The 15629-nt window shown below is 41.0% G+C and overlaps 1 protein-coding gene across 4 annotated transcripts in view; it reads right to left on the bottom strand.

The window, feature by feature from the left end:
• LOC132405293 (transcription elongation regulator 1-like) overlaps positions 1 to 15629 on the bottom strand; it is a 105664-nt gene that overhangs the window by 47973 nt on the left and 42062 nt on the right. For all 4 annotated transcript variants that reach the window (XM_059989979.1, XM_059989978.1, XM_059989977.1 and 1 more), the window contains 2 exons: positions 14140 to 14337; positions 396 to 508 (listed from right to left, as the gene is read on the bottom strand). In XM_059989979.1, coding sequence (XP_059845962.1) covers positions 396 to 508; positions 14140 to 14337 — 311 coding nt within the window. The remainder of the gene's footprint in view (positions 1 to 395; positions 509 to 14139; positions 14338 to 15629) is intronic.

Consider the following 15629-nt stretch of genomic DNA (forward strand, 5'->3'; position numbering starts at 1 on the left):
ATGTGGGGAGTCAAATCAATAACTGGCAGCTTCATACTCTTTTACTGATATCTGCCTTTAATTCCCCAATACTTCAAATAAAATTCAAATTTTTATATTACTGTAATGAGTTCTGAACTCTGGATTACAATTCACAATCATAAACATCACACTACTTTACACCCATGATACACGTAATACAAGGAAATGAAAGCAGAACCCAGTGGTTGCATGATTTTTAATCCAGAGCTGAGTTGAACAGGTTTAATTTAAAACTGTTCTGAATGAGTTCCTCCCAAAAAGGGCTAAACTGCAAATGCTACAGTGTTCTCTCCTGCTAATTAATTAGAGAAATAGAAGATGAAAAGGAATAACATATGAAGAGCTTTCTGTTTTCCTACAGCCTTCCCACAAACCTCTTTTTTCTCTTTTGGAGGTTCTTCTTTAGGCTCCTCCACCTCCATCTCCATTGGTTCAGGTTCTGCTGGCTCTTTGCTCAGCTCTTTTGGCTTCTCCACTTCTTTCTCCACTATACAGGGGAAAAAAATTAAAGCTTTCAGCATTTTACAGATGTTCCTGGACAATGCATCTTAGCTCATTTAAACATTAAACTATTTTATTTTCTTTGCTTCAATTCAAAGCTGAAAACAAAAATTCACTCAACTCCAGATAAAACATTGAAAACTCAACATTGGAGATAATATAAATATACTCATTATTAATGTTCCCCAATAATGGCTCCAATAACCAGCAGCAAAAGCTGCCACACAGTTTAGGGAAGATAATGAAAGATCAATTTTTTTTTGGGTTCAATCCACACTTTGTGTTGGAGTACTTTACTTAAAGGCTTGCATTGGAACACCAAGATATCTACTGAGCAGTAAATGTTTTGCAATAGTCCCAAGAGTTTAGCAGTTGTCCACAGGAATGGTACAGGAGGATTGGAGGGAGGCGAATATTGTCCCCTTGTTCAAAAAAGATAGTAGGGATAGTCCAGGTAATTACAGACAAGTGAGCCTTACATCTGTGGTGGGAAAGCTGTTGGAAAAGATTCTTAGAGCAATTTATGGGCATTTAGAGAATCGTGGTCTGATCAGGGACAGTCAGCATGGCTTTGTGAAGGGCAGATCATGCCTAACAAGCCTGATAGAGTTCTGTGAGGAGGTGATCAGGCATATAGATGAGGGTAGTGCAGTGGATGTGATCTACATGGATTTTAGTAAGGCACTTGACAAGGTTCCACACAGTAGGCTTATTCAGAAAGTCAGAAGGCATGGGATCCAGGGAAGTTTGGCCAGGTGGATTCAGAATTGGCTTGCCTGCAGAAGGCAGAGGGTTGTGATGGAGGGAATACATTCAGATTGGAGGGTTGTGACTAGTGGTGTCCCACAAGGATCTGTTCTGGGACCTCTACCTTTCATGATTTTTATTAATGGCCTGTATGTGGGGGTGGAAGGGTGGGTTGGCAAGTTTGCAGATGACACAAAGCTTGGTGGTGTTGTAGATAGTGTAGAGGATTGTCAAAGATTGCAGAGAGACATTGATAGGATGCAGAAGTGGGCTGAGCAGTGGCAGATGGAGTTCAACCCGGAGAAGTGTGAGGTGGTACACTTTGGAAGGCCAAACTCCAAGACAGAGGGATCTGGGGGTACATGTCCACAGATCCCTGAAAGTTGCCCTACAGGTAGATAGGGTAGTTAAGAAAGCTTATGGGGTGTTAGCTTTCGTAAGTTGAGCGATAGAGTTTAAGAGACGCGATGTAATGATGCAGCTCTATAAAACTCTAGTTAGGCCACACTTGGAGTACTGTGTCCAGTTCTGGTCGCCTCACTATAGGAAGGATGTAGAAGCATTGGAAAGGGTACAGAGGAGATTTACCAGGATGCTGCCTGGTTTAGAGAGTATGGATTATGATCAGAGATTAAGGGAGCTAGGGCTTTACTCTTTGGAGAGAAGGAGGATGAGAGGAGACATGATAGAGGTGTACAAGATATTAAGAGGAATAGACAGAGTGGACAGCCAGCACCTCTTCCCCAGGGTACCACTGCTCAGTACAAGAGGACATGGCTTTACGGTAAGGGGAAGGTAGTTCAAGGGGGATATTAGAGGAAGGTTTTTCCACTCAGAGAGTGGTTGGTGCGTGGAATGCACTGCCTGAGTCAGTGGTGGAGGCAGACACACTAGTGAAGTTTAAGAGACTACTAAACAGGTATATGGAAGAATTTAAGGTGGGAGTTATATGTGAAGCAGGGTTTGAGGGTCGGCATAACATTGTGGGCCAAAGGGCCTGTAATGTGCTGTACTATTCTATGTTCTATGTTTAGTCGTCTTCTGTTCTTACATGAGTAAAAACATCATTCAAATTCCAGTTCTTATGCTTACTTAGTAATCCCTTACTCAAGTGTATGTGGACACAGAGTGCTAGAGGAACTTAGCAAGTCAGGCAGCATCTACAGAGGGGAATAAACAATCGACATTTCGGGCTGAGACCTTTCATCAGGACTGGAAAGGAAGAGGGAAGAAGCCAGAATAAGAAGGTGGTGTGTGTCTTTGTGTGTGCGCGCATGCATCTGTGTGTGTGTGTGCTCAAGGAGACCAAGCTGGTAGATGATTGGTAAAACCAGGTGAAGGGAAAGGTGTGTGGGTGGGAGATTGGACATGAAGCTGGGAGGTGAGAGATGGAAGAGGAGAAAGGCTGAAGGAGGAAGGAGAGTGGCACAAGAGAGATTGCTGGTCAGATGAAAAGGGGTGAGAGAAAACAGAATGGGGAAATTTAAAAAAAAGAGGTTGATATGTAGTTGGGGTTTGGGAGGGAGATTTACTGGAAGTTTAATATATTGATGTTCATGCCATCAGGTTGGAGGATACCGAGACAGAATATGAAGTAGTGCTCCTCCAACCCGGGCATGGTTTCATCGTGGTAGTCGAGGTGGCCATGTCTGAATTGGGAACGGGAAGCTGAAATGAAACACGTAGCCACTGAGAAACCCCTGGAGTGAAGGTACTTGAAAAAGCCATCCCCCAATATCATTGATGTAGAGGAGGCTGCACAAAAGCACCAGATGAACTTGACAGACTTATAAGTAAAGTGTCACCTTACCTGGAAGAATTGTTTGGGACCTTGAATGATGGTGAGGGAGTTGGTGTAGAGGCACGTGTAGGACTTGGCCTGTTCTCATGGCTAAGTGCCAGGAAGGATCTGTGGGGAGGGATGAGTGTAAAGAGTTGAGTTGAGACTAATCCCAACTGAAAGTAGAAAGTGGAGCTCGGTGTGGGGGGTTGGGGGGAAGATGCACTTAATTGTAGATTGAAAGTTCCAAAGAATGATGTGGGGATTCAGAGGCTCATGGGGTGTTCACACCTTAAGCTCACAGATGGTGCTCATGGATCTTAATTTTAGCAGGACACTAATCTTGCTCTTTCATTCCCATTGGCCCATGTTCTGTTGATTCTGTTGACTACCTCCTAGAGCAGTAATTTGGTGTGATAAGTATTATAGAGCTAATTACTCGTTCCCAATGAAAAGAACATCCCAAATGGCATAGTAATGCACACACTGAAATATCTCTTTGCAAGTTGACACTAATCAGCAAGGCTTCTTTAAAGATTTAGCATGTCCACAGGTTTGATGTCACTTCAGACAACACCTCCAAACTTTAAAAAAGGGCAATAGAAATAGGCTGAAATGCAAAACTATCACAGAAGACTGCACTGTTTGCAAGAATACAAGAGCTATCAATACATACTGGTCAAGAAGATGGATGCCTCACCTGGATATTTGTCCATGGTAAATTCAGGTGCAGCAAATAACCAGAAGTTATTGGTTTAATTAATAGATTTTGTCATTTTTAAGAATAAAATAAATGAAGCGAAGGGATGCAAAAGAACACTAATATTAGAGTATCCACATCATTTCATCCAGCGACCATCTCTACTCACCTATCACATCTTGTACCTATATGGATCAACCTATGCTTCTATACCAATTCCATGGTCACTGTTGTTGGCCCTACAATAATTTTAATTTCAGAATGTGTAACTGAATAATACAAAGGTATTTACTGCAAACTTAACTATTAAATAGGAGTCTTTTGGAATTGAGCTCAATTCGTATGGCTTAGTCAATGTCAGACTACACTTAGTCATTTCTTCTTCACAAATTTGCTCATGTATAATAATTTAGAAGGGATGCTGAATAATCAACTAAGGACAAACTGTAATTGAAGGACAGAGGCCCAAGATGAATGGAAGGCCTAAAAGTGTGAGAAAGATAATATTTTATTTTAACTGGTTAAGATATGATTTGAAATGCTTTGAACCAACCTGAATATCAAGCAAGCTGAGAATGGTACTAATCACATGCTGTTGCAAACATTTTGCAGCTTATTACATTCACTAACAATATGGATATGAATATAGGAAGGATAATTAAGTTTGCACGTGGCATGAAACTTGCTGTTCTGAATAGTGAGGAGGATAGTCGAGCCTGTAGAGTGACAACGAACAGTAAATAAAATGAGTACAGCAATGGTACATACAGCTAAGATAGATAGAAATCTACTCCTGATGTAGGTGATGCATTTCAGTAGGACGAAATGCATGGCACTTTGCTTAGGAATACCAAAGAATGGAGAGATTTTGGTGCACAAGGATCCCTGAAGGTAGTAGCTTAAGTAGAAAAGGTGAAATAGGCATACAGAATATTTACCTCCAGTAGCCAAGTACAAATATATAAAATACCAGTTAGACCAAAGATGGAGGTTTGATTGCTAAATTACTGGACTGATGTAATTGTACTGGGGAGGATGCAGAGGACATTCAACAAATTTTAGGCCTGGATGACATATTCAGTTAAAATAACTTTCCTTAGAGCAGAGGAAGCTCATCAGAGACTTGATAGAGGCATGCAAAGTTTGGAGGCTCACTGAGAGATAACTGCCCCAATAGCAGGAGTATCTAAAAATAGAGGGCTGAGGTTTTGGGTAAGTGGGTAAGAGCTTTAGAGGAGATCCAAAGAAGAACTTTTTCCATTCAGTGTGTGGTTGGAACATGGAACACACTACCTGGGTGGGTAGTGGAGCCAGATAATCTCACAGCATTTTAGAATTTAGACGTGTACTTGAATCACGATTGCATAGAAGGCTAAGACCAGATACTGGCTAACAATATAGACAGACACTTGATGATTAGCATGGATATGGTGGTCAAAGTATCTGCCAAGGTATTACAATTCAATGATCTGAGAACTAATTCTACACTATCAAGTCTACTTAAGTCAATGATGGTAGTTATCTTTACACTCAATGATAGTGACCAGTGCCAAAAAATGTTGACGACTAATTTATGTGCCCATGATAAACATGACTAAATTTCATGTTGGCAAATTCTATTTTGAGATGAACACATTTATTTCAGTGAATTGCTTGAAGATACAATTACTTTTCCTTTCAGCCCAAAGTAAATTAACATGATCCCACATCGCAACCTTTAATGGCCCAATGGAAAAAAATGTATTATATAATGTTTTATAGAAGCGGGATAAGATTAAAATGATAAATCCTATTCTTGGTCCTCCATTGCTAGGGCTCTCCTGCTGCTGAAACTCTCAAAAATTGTTTTCCAATGAGTTTAGACCTTTATTTTTAAGTAAAGTCCTCCCTACATTTATTTTGATAGTACTACCCACTTTAATTTTGAAATTCAGTTGACCATGTCAAGAGGGCAGCCATTTTGTTTTTGGTGTTTGTTCGGTCAAACTGAAGTACATTTACACAATCTGTGCTATCTTTCGTTTGCACCATCAAAATCACTGTCTACAAGTGCTGTTTTAGTTCATAAAGGAGGACTCTATCCGAGCCATATTTTGCATTATTATATAAAAGTTTATTTCTGATTAGCCTTGGTAATTTAAGGAAAGCAAGCATGATACAGGTAGTTCCCAAGTTACGAACGTCCGACTTACGGACAACTCGTACTTACGGACCGAGGAAGGAGAACACCGTCCGCCATTTTAAGTCGGATCGTGACACCGTCCACCATCTTAAGTAGTTGCCGTTGACACTGTGTTGGGTGTTTAACTTTGTATTTGGCTTAAATTTTTCTTAGTAAAATTCAACCTGAACCCCCCCCCAACCCCTTTCGGGTCAGCTGGTGGCACAGTGAGATCAGCACCGGGCTGGAGAACGGAGTTTCCCAACTTCAATCCAGTGATAGACTGTTCCCGTGCCGGGTTGATGTCGAGCTCACAACTCGACCTGGTATAAAAAAAACACTGCAACCTCCAGTTTAAATTCCTATGTGGAATATTGTGGATGATCAAACACCCAAACCCAGCACAGCCCCCACCTGTCCCAATGCGGTGGTCCTTAGGAACCAGCGGACCTCGGGAGCCGCCGCCCACAGTGTTTCTGTTCCATTAACGGGAAGCCATCGCGATTGAAAATAAAGTGGAAATAAAGTGTTTGGAAAAAGGTGAAATGCCATCGGTCATTGGAAAAGCGTTAGGCTACAGTCAGACAACGATCGAAACAATTTTAAAGGATAATGGGTAAAGTGAGAATAATGGAGCATTTGAAAGGTGCTGCCCCTATGAAAGCTACAATTATTACTAAGCAACGCAGTGGTTGAATTATTGGAATACATATGTTTCTGAAGTGTTTTATATGCTTAGAAAGGTAAAATATATACTATATATTAAGACAAATGTTTGACTGACACTAAATAATACCGGATATACTTGTTCCGACTTCCGTACAAATCCGACTTAAAGACAGACTCAGGAATGGAACTCGTATGTACCCGGGGACTGCCTATATTAATTTTCTTGCATACTTTAAAACATTGTTTACTCATGTTGTGTATAATTTTTGGAAATTGTACATTTAAGTCTTGCTTCAAAGTAAGTTATCAATGTACATGCATGTCACTATACAACAGATTACTTTTCTTGCAGGTATATTCAATAAATCTGTAATAGAATAATAACATTAATAGTATCAATGAAAGACCACACCAACTTGGGTGTTCAAACAGTATGCAAATGAAACTGTGCAAATACAAAAAAAAAACAAGCAATAAATATTAAGAACATGAGATGACAAGTCCTTGAAGGTGAGACCAGAGGTGTAGGAGCATTTCAATGATGGGGAAGTGAAGTTATCCCCTTTGGTTCAGGAGCCTGATGGTTGAGGGGTAATAACTATTCCTGAACCTGGTAATTTGAGTCCTGAGGTTCCTATACCTTCTTCCTGATGGCAGCAGTGAGAAGAGGGCATGGCCTGGGTGGCAGGGGTCCCGGATGATGGACACTGCTTTCCTGCAACAACGTTTCATGTAGTTCAACAGTGAGGGGGGCTTTATCTGTGAACAACTGGACTGTATCCACTACTTTAGGTAAGATTTTCTATTCAAGGGCATTGGTCTTTCTATACCAGGTTGTGATGCAGCCAGTCAATATCCACCACACATCTACATAAGTTTGTCAAAGTTTTAGACGTTATGCCTCATATATTCCTAATTTCTTGTGACTTAAATCATAAATTTGCTGCATTAGGTACTTAGAACATTTTTCTGTGCCTCCCAGATTTGCTCTTATTGAATTGTATGCGAGTGCAGCCCAAACAAAGCACCCGCAACTTGGAGGCCATATTCTGACTAGTGCATTTGGTGGATTGGAGTTTTGCATGCTGCTGAAGTGCGTACTTCCTACTTCACACACAGAAAGCAGCACACAACACAGTCCCACGTCCGAGAATCTCAACTACTGTCTGCCCTAATCTACATGGATTATAAAATTTTTCATGCTTATCTGGCAGAGAAGTCAGTCAGCTAAGACTGAAACACATGACATTTAAAATTGCAAGGAAAAGGAGCAGCAGAAAACTATCTGCTGGAAGAATTGTTAACATTTCAGACCAGGATCCTGCTTCAAGAAAAGCATAGACCAGGGACTAGGAGCTGTTTAATATTCAAAGGTGGGCAAGATTTGCAGGGGGAGGGGAACCAGAATGTTAGAGCAGATGGTGAGGTGGAGGAAGATAAAGGTCATGCAAGAGCTGCAAGTAAAGTGCATGAAGTAAAGCCAGATCTAACATATACGAAGGCTTTGAGGAAAGAGAAGCAGAATAAAGGGTGTAAAGGTAGTAAGGTAGAAGGGCTAAGGTGTGTGTACTTCAATGCAAGAAGCATCAGGAACAAAGGTGATAAACTGAGAGCTTGGATAGTTACATGGATTTATGATGTAGTGGCCATTACTGAGACTTGGCTGGCACCAGGGCAGGAATGGATTCTCAATATTCTTGGATTTCAGTGCTTTAAAAGGGATAAAGGGGGGTGGGGAAGGGAAGGGAAGGAGGGGTGGTATTACTGGTCAGGGATATTAGTACAGCTACAGAAAGGGTGGGTAATGTAGCAGGATCTCTTTTGAGTCAGTATGGATAGAAGTCAGGAACAGAAAGGGAGCAATTACTCTACTGGGAGTATTCTATAGGCCCCCTGGTAGCAGCAGAGATACCGAGGAGCAGATTGGGAGGCAGATTTTGGAAAGGTGTAAAAATAATAGGGTTGTTATCAGGGGTGACCTTAACTTCCCTAATATTGATTGGCTCCTGATTAGTTCCAATGGTTTAGACTGGGCAGAGTTTATTAAGTGCATCCAGGAAGGATTCCTGTCACAGTATGTTGACATCCCAACTAGGGGGAATGCCATACTAGATCTAGTATTAGGTAACGAACAGGGTCTCTCAGTGGGTGAGCATCTGGGGGACAGTGACCACCATTCCCTAACCTTTAACATTATCATGGAAAAGGATAGAATCAGAGAGGACAGGAAAATTTTTAATTGGGGAAGGGCAAATTATGAGGCTATAAGGCTAGAACTTGCGGGTGTGAATTGCGATGATGTTTTTGCAGGGAAATGTACTATGGTCATGTGGTCGATGTTTAAGGATCTCTTGCAGGATGTTAGGGATAAATTTGTCCCGGTGAGGAAGATAAAGAATGGTAGGGTGAAGGAACCATGGGTGACAAGTGAGGTGGAGAATCTAGTCAGGTAGAAGGCAGCATATGTGAGGTTTAGGAAGTGTACAATGTCCTGTGTATGTTACTCAAAATGGCTTCTTTGGTTTGTTACGAGCAGGAATGCTTCTTTGTCGGATAAGTGTTTCTCTCGCTGTTGTTTCGCTTTAGAATGGCTGATATGGTAATTGTATTCATTGGGGAATGTTATTGTGTCTTGTGATGCTGGGAACTTGGGGGAGGGGTTTTCGCAGGTTTTTGGTGTGAGGGAGACGCCGAGGAAGGTGGACGTGTGCTGGACTGCTCGTAAGACCACCGGGGTGGTCCCAGGTGCGACGGCGTGGCGGTCGGATGGGTCGATTGGTTCGTTGATTGAGCTCCAACGAGTGCACTAAACAGACTGAACTTTGATAAGTTGGCGCCTTTTGTTTTTTTCCATATATATATATATATATTGTATTGCCTAATACTCTTTTAATTTTAGTGAACTCTTGAAAGTGTATTTCATAACGGTATTTGTTGTGGGTTTGATACTGTTGGCGGGCGCGAGGCATAAACCCGATTCTCACAGCACCTGTGTGAACGGGAGGTGGGTTGGTGAGTTGCTGGAACTCCGTTTCCCCTAGACATATACCAGCCTTTTGGGCAAGTGTTACAGAAGCAGGATCAGACGAGTCTATTGAGGAATATAGGGTAGCAAGAAAGCAGCTGAAGAAGGGGCTGAGAAGAGCAAGAAAGGGGCATGAGAAGGCCTTGGCGAGTAGGTTAAAGTGTTACGTAATCTGTGGGTATCTTGTGACTGTCACATGAGCATGATGAAATTGAGTCTCTGCTGAGCATGATGGTCTTGTGATGGTGGAATGATGTAATTTTCCCACCAGTGAGAGATCAAGTGATGGCCTGTTTCAACAGGTATAAAAGGGGAAAGCCTTGCTGTGATCAGGTCAGTTCGTGGTTTAATTCGTCAGTGACTCCGTTATGCTGCGTATTTGCCTCATGACGCAGTTTTGTTTTAAAGTGGAGTTCTACTTTCTGCCTTAAGTCACAAAGGTTATTGCCGGCAGTTTCGCTATAATACTGCCAGTCTAATCCAGTCAGAGAGTGAAGATTTATGGAAGTATGGAGACCCGAAGGATCAAGAAAAGTTAGAGATGTCGGGGTTAAAACAGGTTCAACCTTATTTAATCTTCGTTCAAAGAAATAATAACCTGCATCCAAGACAGTCCCTGCTACAAGAGCAGAAAGGGTTGGAGCAGGGTTATTTGCCAAGGGAAGGTCAGTGCCTTCAAGCTGTTTTTAATTTCCTTCATCGTAAATCCTTCAGGCAGGGCATATTTCGGCTGGAATCAGCAGTAACGTTGCGTCTTCGAGGAATTCATTACTTCAGAAAAGTCTCTCCTAATTGACTGTGTAAATCATTTGGACTTTTGCATTTATCACTTTAAGAACTGTTCGAGTTGCCATAGAGCAGTTAACTTTCAGTTAAGTTAATCGTTTGTTTACTTTTGGTTTTTTTATTGAGCAGTGTTTAATAAAAGTTTTATTTGCTTATAAAAATCATGTCTCAATTCAATATTCATTGATGCCGTATCATAAAAGTAAAACTCCAAGGCATTCTTCAATTATGTGAAGAACAAAAGGTTGACAGGAGTGAAGATAGGACCAATTAGAGATTAACGGTGGGAAGACGTGACTGGAGGCTGTGGAAGTGAGCGAGGTCCTCAATGAATACTTCTCTTCGGTATTCACCAATGAGAAGGAACTTGATGATGGTGAGGACAATATGAGTGAGGTTGATGTTCTGAGCATGTTGATATTAAGGGAGAAGAAGTATTGGAATTGTTAAAATATATTAGGACGGTTAAGTCCCCGGGGCCTGACAGAATATTTCCCAGGCTGCTCCACAAGGCGAGGGAAGGGATTGCTGAGCCTCTGGCTAGGATCTTTATGTCCTCATTGTTCACAGGAATGGTACCTGAGGATTGGAGGGAGGCGAATGTTGTCCCCTTGTTCAAAAAAGGTAGTAGAGATAGTCCGGGTAATTATAGACCAGTGAGCCTTACGTCTGTGGTGGGAAAGTTTTTGGAAAAGATTCTTAGAGATAGAATCTACGGGCATTTAGAGAATCATGGTCTGACCAGGGACAGTCAGCATGGTTTTGTGAAGGGCAGATTGTGTCTAACAAGCCTGATAGAGTTCTTTGAGGAGGTGGCCAGGCATATAGATAAGGGTAGTGCAGTGGATGTGATCTACATGGATTTTAGTAAGGCATCTGACAAGGTTCCACATGGTAGGCTTATTCAGAAAGTCAGAAGGCATGGGATCCAGGGAAGTTTGGCCAGGTGGATTCAGAATTGGCTTGCCTGCAGAAAGCAGAGAGTAGTGGTGGAGGGAGTACATTCAGATTGGAGGGTTGTGACTCGTTGTGTCCCACAAGGATCTGTTCTGGGACCTCTACTTTTCATGATTTTTATTAATGACCTGTATGTGGGGGTGGAAGGGTGGGTTGGCAAGTTTGCAGACGACACAATGGTTACTGGTGTTGTGGATAGTGTAGAGGATTGTCTAAGATTGCAGAGAGACATTGATAGGATGCAGAAGTGGGCTGAGAAGTAGCAGATGGAGTTCAACCCAGAGAAGTGTGAAGTGGTACACTTTGGAAGGACAAACTCCCAACGCAGAGTACAAAGTAAATGGCAGGATATTTGGAAGTGTGGAGGAGCAGAGGGATCTGGGGGTACATGTCCACAGATCCCTGAAAGTTGTCTCATAGGTAGATAGGGTAGTTAAGAAAGCTTATGGGGTGTTAGCTTTCATAAGTCGAAGAGCAGAGTTAAGAGTCGCAGGGTAACGATGCAGCTCTATAAAACTTTGGAGGCCACACTTGGGAGTACTGTGTCCAGTTCTGGTTGCCTCACTATAGGAAGGATGTGGAAGCATTGGAAAGGGTACAGAGGAGATTTATCAGGATGCTGCCTGGTTTAGAGAGTGTGCATTCAGAGATTAAGGGAGCTAGGACTTTACTCTCTGGAGAGGAGGATGAGAGGAGACATGATAGAGGTACATAAGATATTAAGAGGAATAGATAGAGTGGACAGCCAGCGCCTCTTCCCCAGGGCTCCACTGCTCAATACAAGAGGACACGACTTTAAGGTAAGAGTGGGAAGTTCAAGCGGGATATTAAACAAAGGTTTTTTTACTCAGAGTGGTTGGTGCGTGGAATGCACTGTATGAGTCAGTGGAGGAGGCAGATACACTCGTGAAATTTAAGACACTACTACTATATGGAGGAATTTAAGGCGGGGGGTTATATGGGAGGCAGGGTTTAAGGGTCGGCACAACATTGTGGGCCGAAGGGCCTGTACTGTTGCTGTATTGTTCTATGTTCTAAGTATATTAAGGGATGAAGGGAGTGGGTGAGAGTAAATGTAAAGGAAACATTGAATGTAATTGTAAAAACAAGGTTAGTGAAAGCAAAGGTAGGTTCCTGTACAGTCAGAAAATAGGAAACAAAAACAAAATGCAGAACATTTCAACATATATTTCACAGAGAACAAAACAAACAATTTCCCAAAACCTAAGGGTCCAGTAAGGAGGAGGACTGAAGTCATCATTAGTAAAGAAATTATTGCTTGGGAAATTAATGGGCCTGAAGGATAACAGATACCTTGGCTTGATCATCGATAAGGAGTGGAACCAGGGTTCACAGATTCAGCATACAGGATATGCCATTTAGAATTGAGATCAGTAGAAACTTATTCATCCAAGGTTGGTGAACATTAATTCTATACCACTGTTGAAAATGAAATCCAATTCATTAAATATATTCAATGAGGTAGATATTATTGTTAAACATGAAAAGATCAAAAATACGGAGAGAAAACAGGAGCAGAATACTAGCTAGGAGAGAAACATAGAAAACCTACAGCACAATACAGGCCTTTCGGCCCACAAAGTTATGCCGAACATGTAAGGTAGGGACCTTAGAAATTACTAGGCTTACCTATAGCACTCTATTTTACTAAGCTCCATGTACCTATCCAAAAGACTCTTAAAAGACCCTATCGTATCCACCTCCACCACCGTTGCCGGCAGCCCATTCCACCCACTCACTGCTCTGAGTAAAAAATCTTACCCGACATCTCCTGTGTACCTACTCCCCAGCACCTTAAACCTGTGTCATCTTGTGGCAACCATTTCAGCCCCAGGAAAAAGCCTCTGACTATCCACACGATCAATGCCTGTTATCTTATACACCTCTATCAGGTCACCTCTCATCCTCTGTCGCTCCAAGGAGAAAAGGCCGAGTTCACTCAACCTACTCTCAGAAGGCATACTCCCCAATCCAGGCAACATCCTTAAAGATCTCCTCTGCACCCTTTCTATGGCTTCCACATCCTTCCTGTAGTGAGGCGACCAGAACTGAGCACAACTATCCAGATTGCTGGAGCAGGTCTGGATAGTCTTCACCTTTTACTTCTGTTTTTAACCATACTTACATGCATGCCTGTTTGTACTAGCCCCGAATTTAAAATTATATTTTAACATTCTTATCCTTATTTTTCAGTCCAGTCTTGCCCTTCCATATCTATAAAATCTTCACTTGCCTCAACACTGAGATGCCAGCTTATCTCCAATGCACACACCATTTAACTGTAGCTCACTCTTAACCTAATCCTCTCCAGATTTCACTACTCCCTTTTCCTTTAGGACAATTCTTAGCCAAACTCTAACTGCCCTAATATCCTGCTGTGTTCAGTTCTAAAAGTGTTAATGTTCTTTATAACATGGAGATGTTTATGACATTAAAATATAGCACAAACACAAGTCACACAATAGTTCTCACAGGGAGCAAGTAGTCAGGTAGTAGCTGATCCAAGTGGTGACAAGAGAAGGGGAACAGAATTATTACTGCCAGTCTGGATGCAGGTGAATTTCCAGCACAGGTACTATATCCCATGAGGGAAAGTAGCTCATCAACTTTGCTAATATAGTAACTATTTTACATAGATGCTGAAGGCCTGGTAGTCATAGAACTGTACTTGAGTTGGAACTCAAACTTAATAGAAGGATGGATAACGGAGGTAAAAATCGATAAACTTCGCAAGCCACAGCCTTCCTTTAACAAAACTGATGATTATTTACCTTTCTCTTTGAGTTCCTGCGGTTTCTCCCAGGTAGATTCCAAGGTCCTGTTGTTATAATAGTATGTTTTTCCATCACCAGTTTTATATTCTGTCCATTCAGATCCTGGTATACCGCCGGGTAGGGCAGCAGAGGAAGCTATTGTAACCTGTGGAGGCAACATCGGCACCATAGGTGGGGCCATTCCTGGCAACATACCTGAAAAGGAGAACAGAGTATTAAAGTTACACCATATTGGCTAAATTTAATTTCTGATCAAAAAGAGAACAATATTCTATCTTACTGCTTTAGGACCTAGGCTTAAGATTACATCAGTAACTGTTTTGACCACCCATCTCAAAAAATAAACCCACTTAGCCAAAGACATTCTGTTGCAAAGCATTCAAAAATTGTCTTCACTGTTCTCTACACCTTGACCTCTTGTGGCTAATATTATTGTTTGAAAATAGTTTCAAATCCCATTATTACTTAATGAGACTGTACTATCATGATGACCACCATCTTCAATAGTTTGAGGGGATATGGTTATTTCTAAGTTGTTAATACTGCTGTAAAATCACTAAGTTTGAAGTAAAATATCTTGTGCCAAAATAAAATTGAGTTGAAACCTTTTTTCATGTGGAAATGATATCCTTGATGGTCCTTCCATAATTTCCATTGCTACCTTTCAGTTTTTAAGTCCATTAATTTTTTACACTCCAAGTTGCAGAACCACCTTTAATTCATTAATTCATTCTGCCACTTGCAAGATGAAACATGCAGAATGAAATAACAAATGAGAAACCTTTTGCACAACCTGGAAGCAAGCTGTCAAACAAATTTAATCAATTTCTTTTTAGTTGTTCCCTGCAAGTCTAAAACAAGCTTGTGCCCTGACTTACTTAATTAAACTTACATACAATTTTAAACAAGCTTGTTTATATGTCCAAGGGAAACACCACCCACCACCAATGAACATAATAACTTAATTTACTCTATATGAACAGAATTCTAAATGAATGATTTAAGCAAAATGCATAGACTTCTATTTATTAAAATGAGACCTCTGCCTTCATTTTAATTTGTGGCTTGTTTTTTTAATGTTCAAAACACAGCAAAACAGAATTCAAAAATATTGCATATTTCAAATAACAATTTCACCAGTATTTTCTTTATAGCATTTAAGTTTACTTTTAAAGAATGAAAAATAACCATCTTACTTTTTGACATTTTTAATTTTCACTTTTGCTCAGATTACCATTTTGTACTTAACACTACCCAGCCAGCTGCACATTTGATTCCAAAAGTACCTAAGCACAAAAGGTAAGTGAACACTGCAGTCATGAAAAAATTCCTTTATGGAAGAGTAATTGTAAAGCTAGATAGGAGATTATCTTAAATAAATTCAACTGTATCTCATTAGGGAAATGAAAGGTTAATTCCCATCCCTATTGAATCATGAGCTCTCACTTTCCTTTTTCAAAAAATATATTCTCAAAATTTTTATACTG

This window comes from Hypanus sabinus, chromosome 15 (genome assembly GCF_030144855.1).
Source record: "Hypanus sabinus isolate sHypSab1 chromosome 15, sHypSab1.hap1, whole genome shotgun sequence".
In the NCBI taxonomy this organism is placed as follows: Eukaryota; Metazoa; Chordata; class Chondrichthyes; order Myliobatiformes; family Dasyatidae; genus Hypanus; species Hypanus sabinus.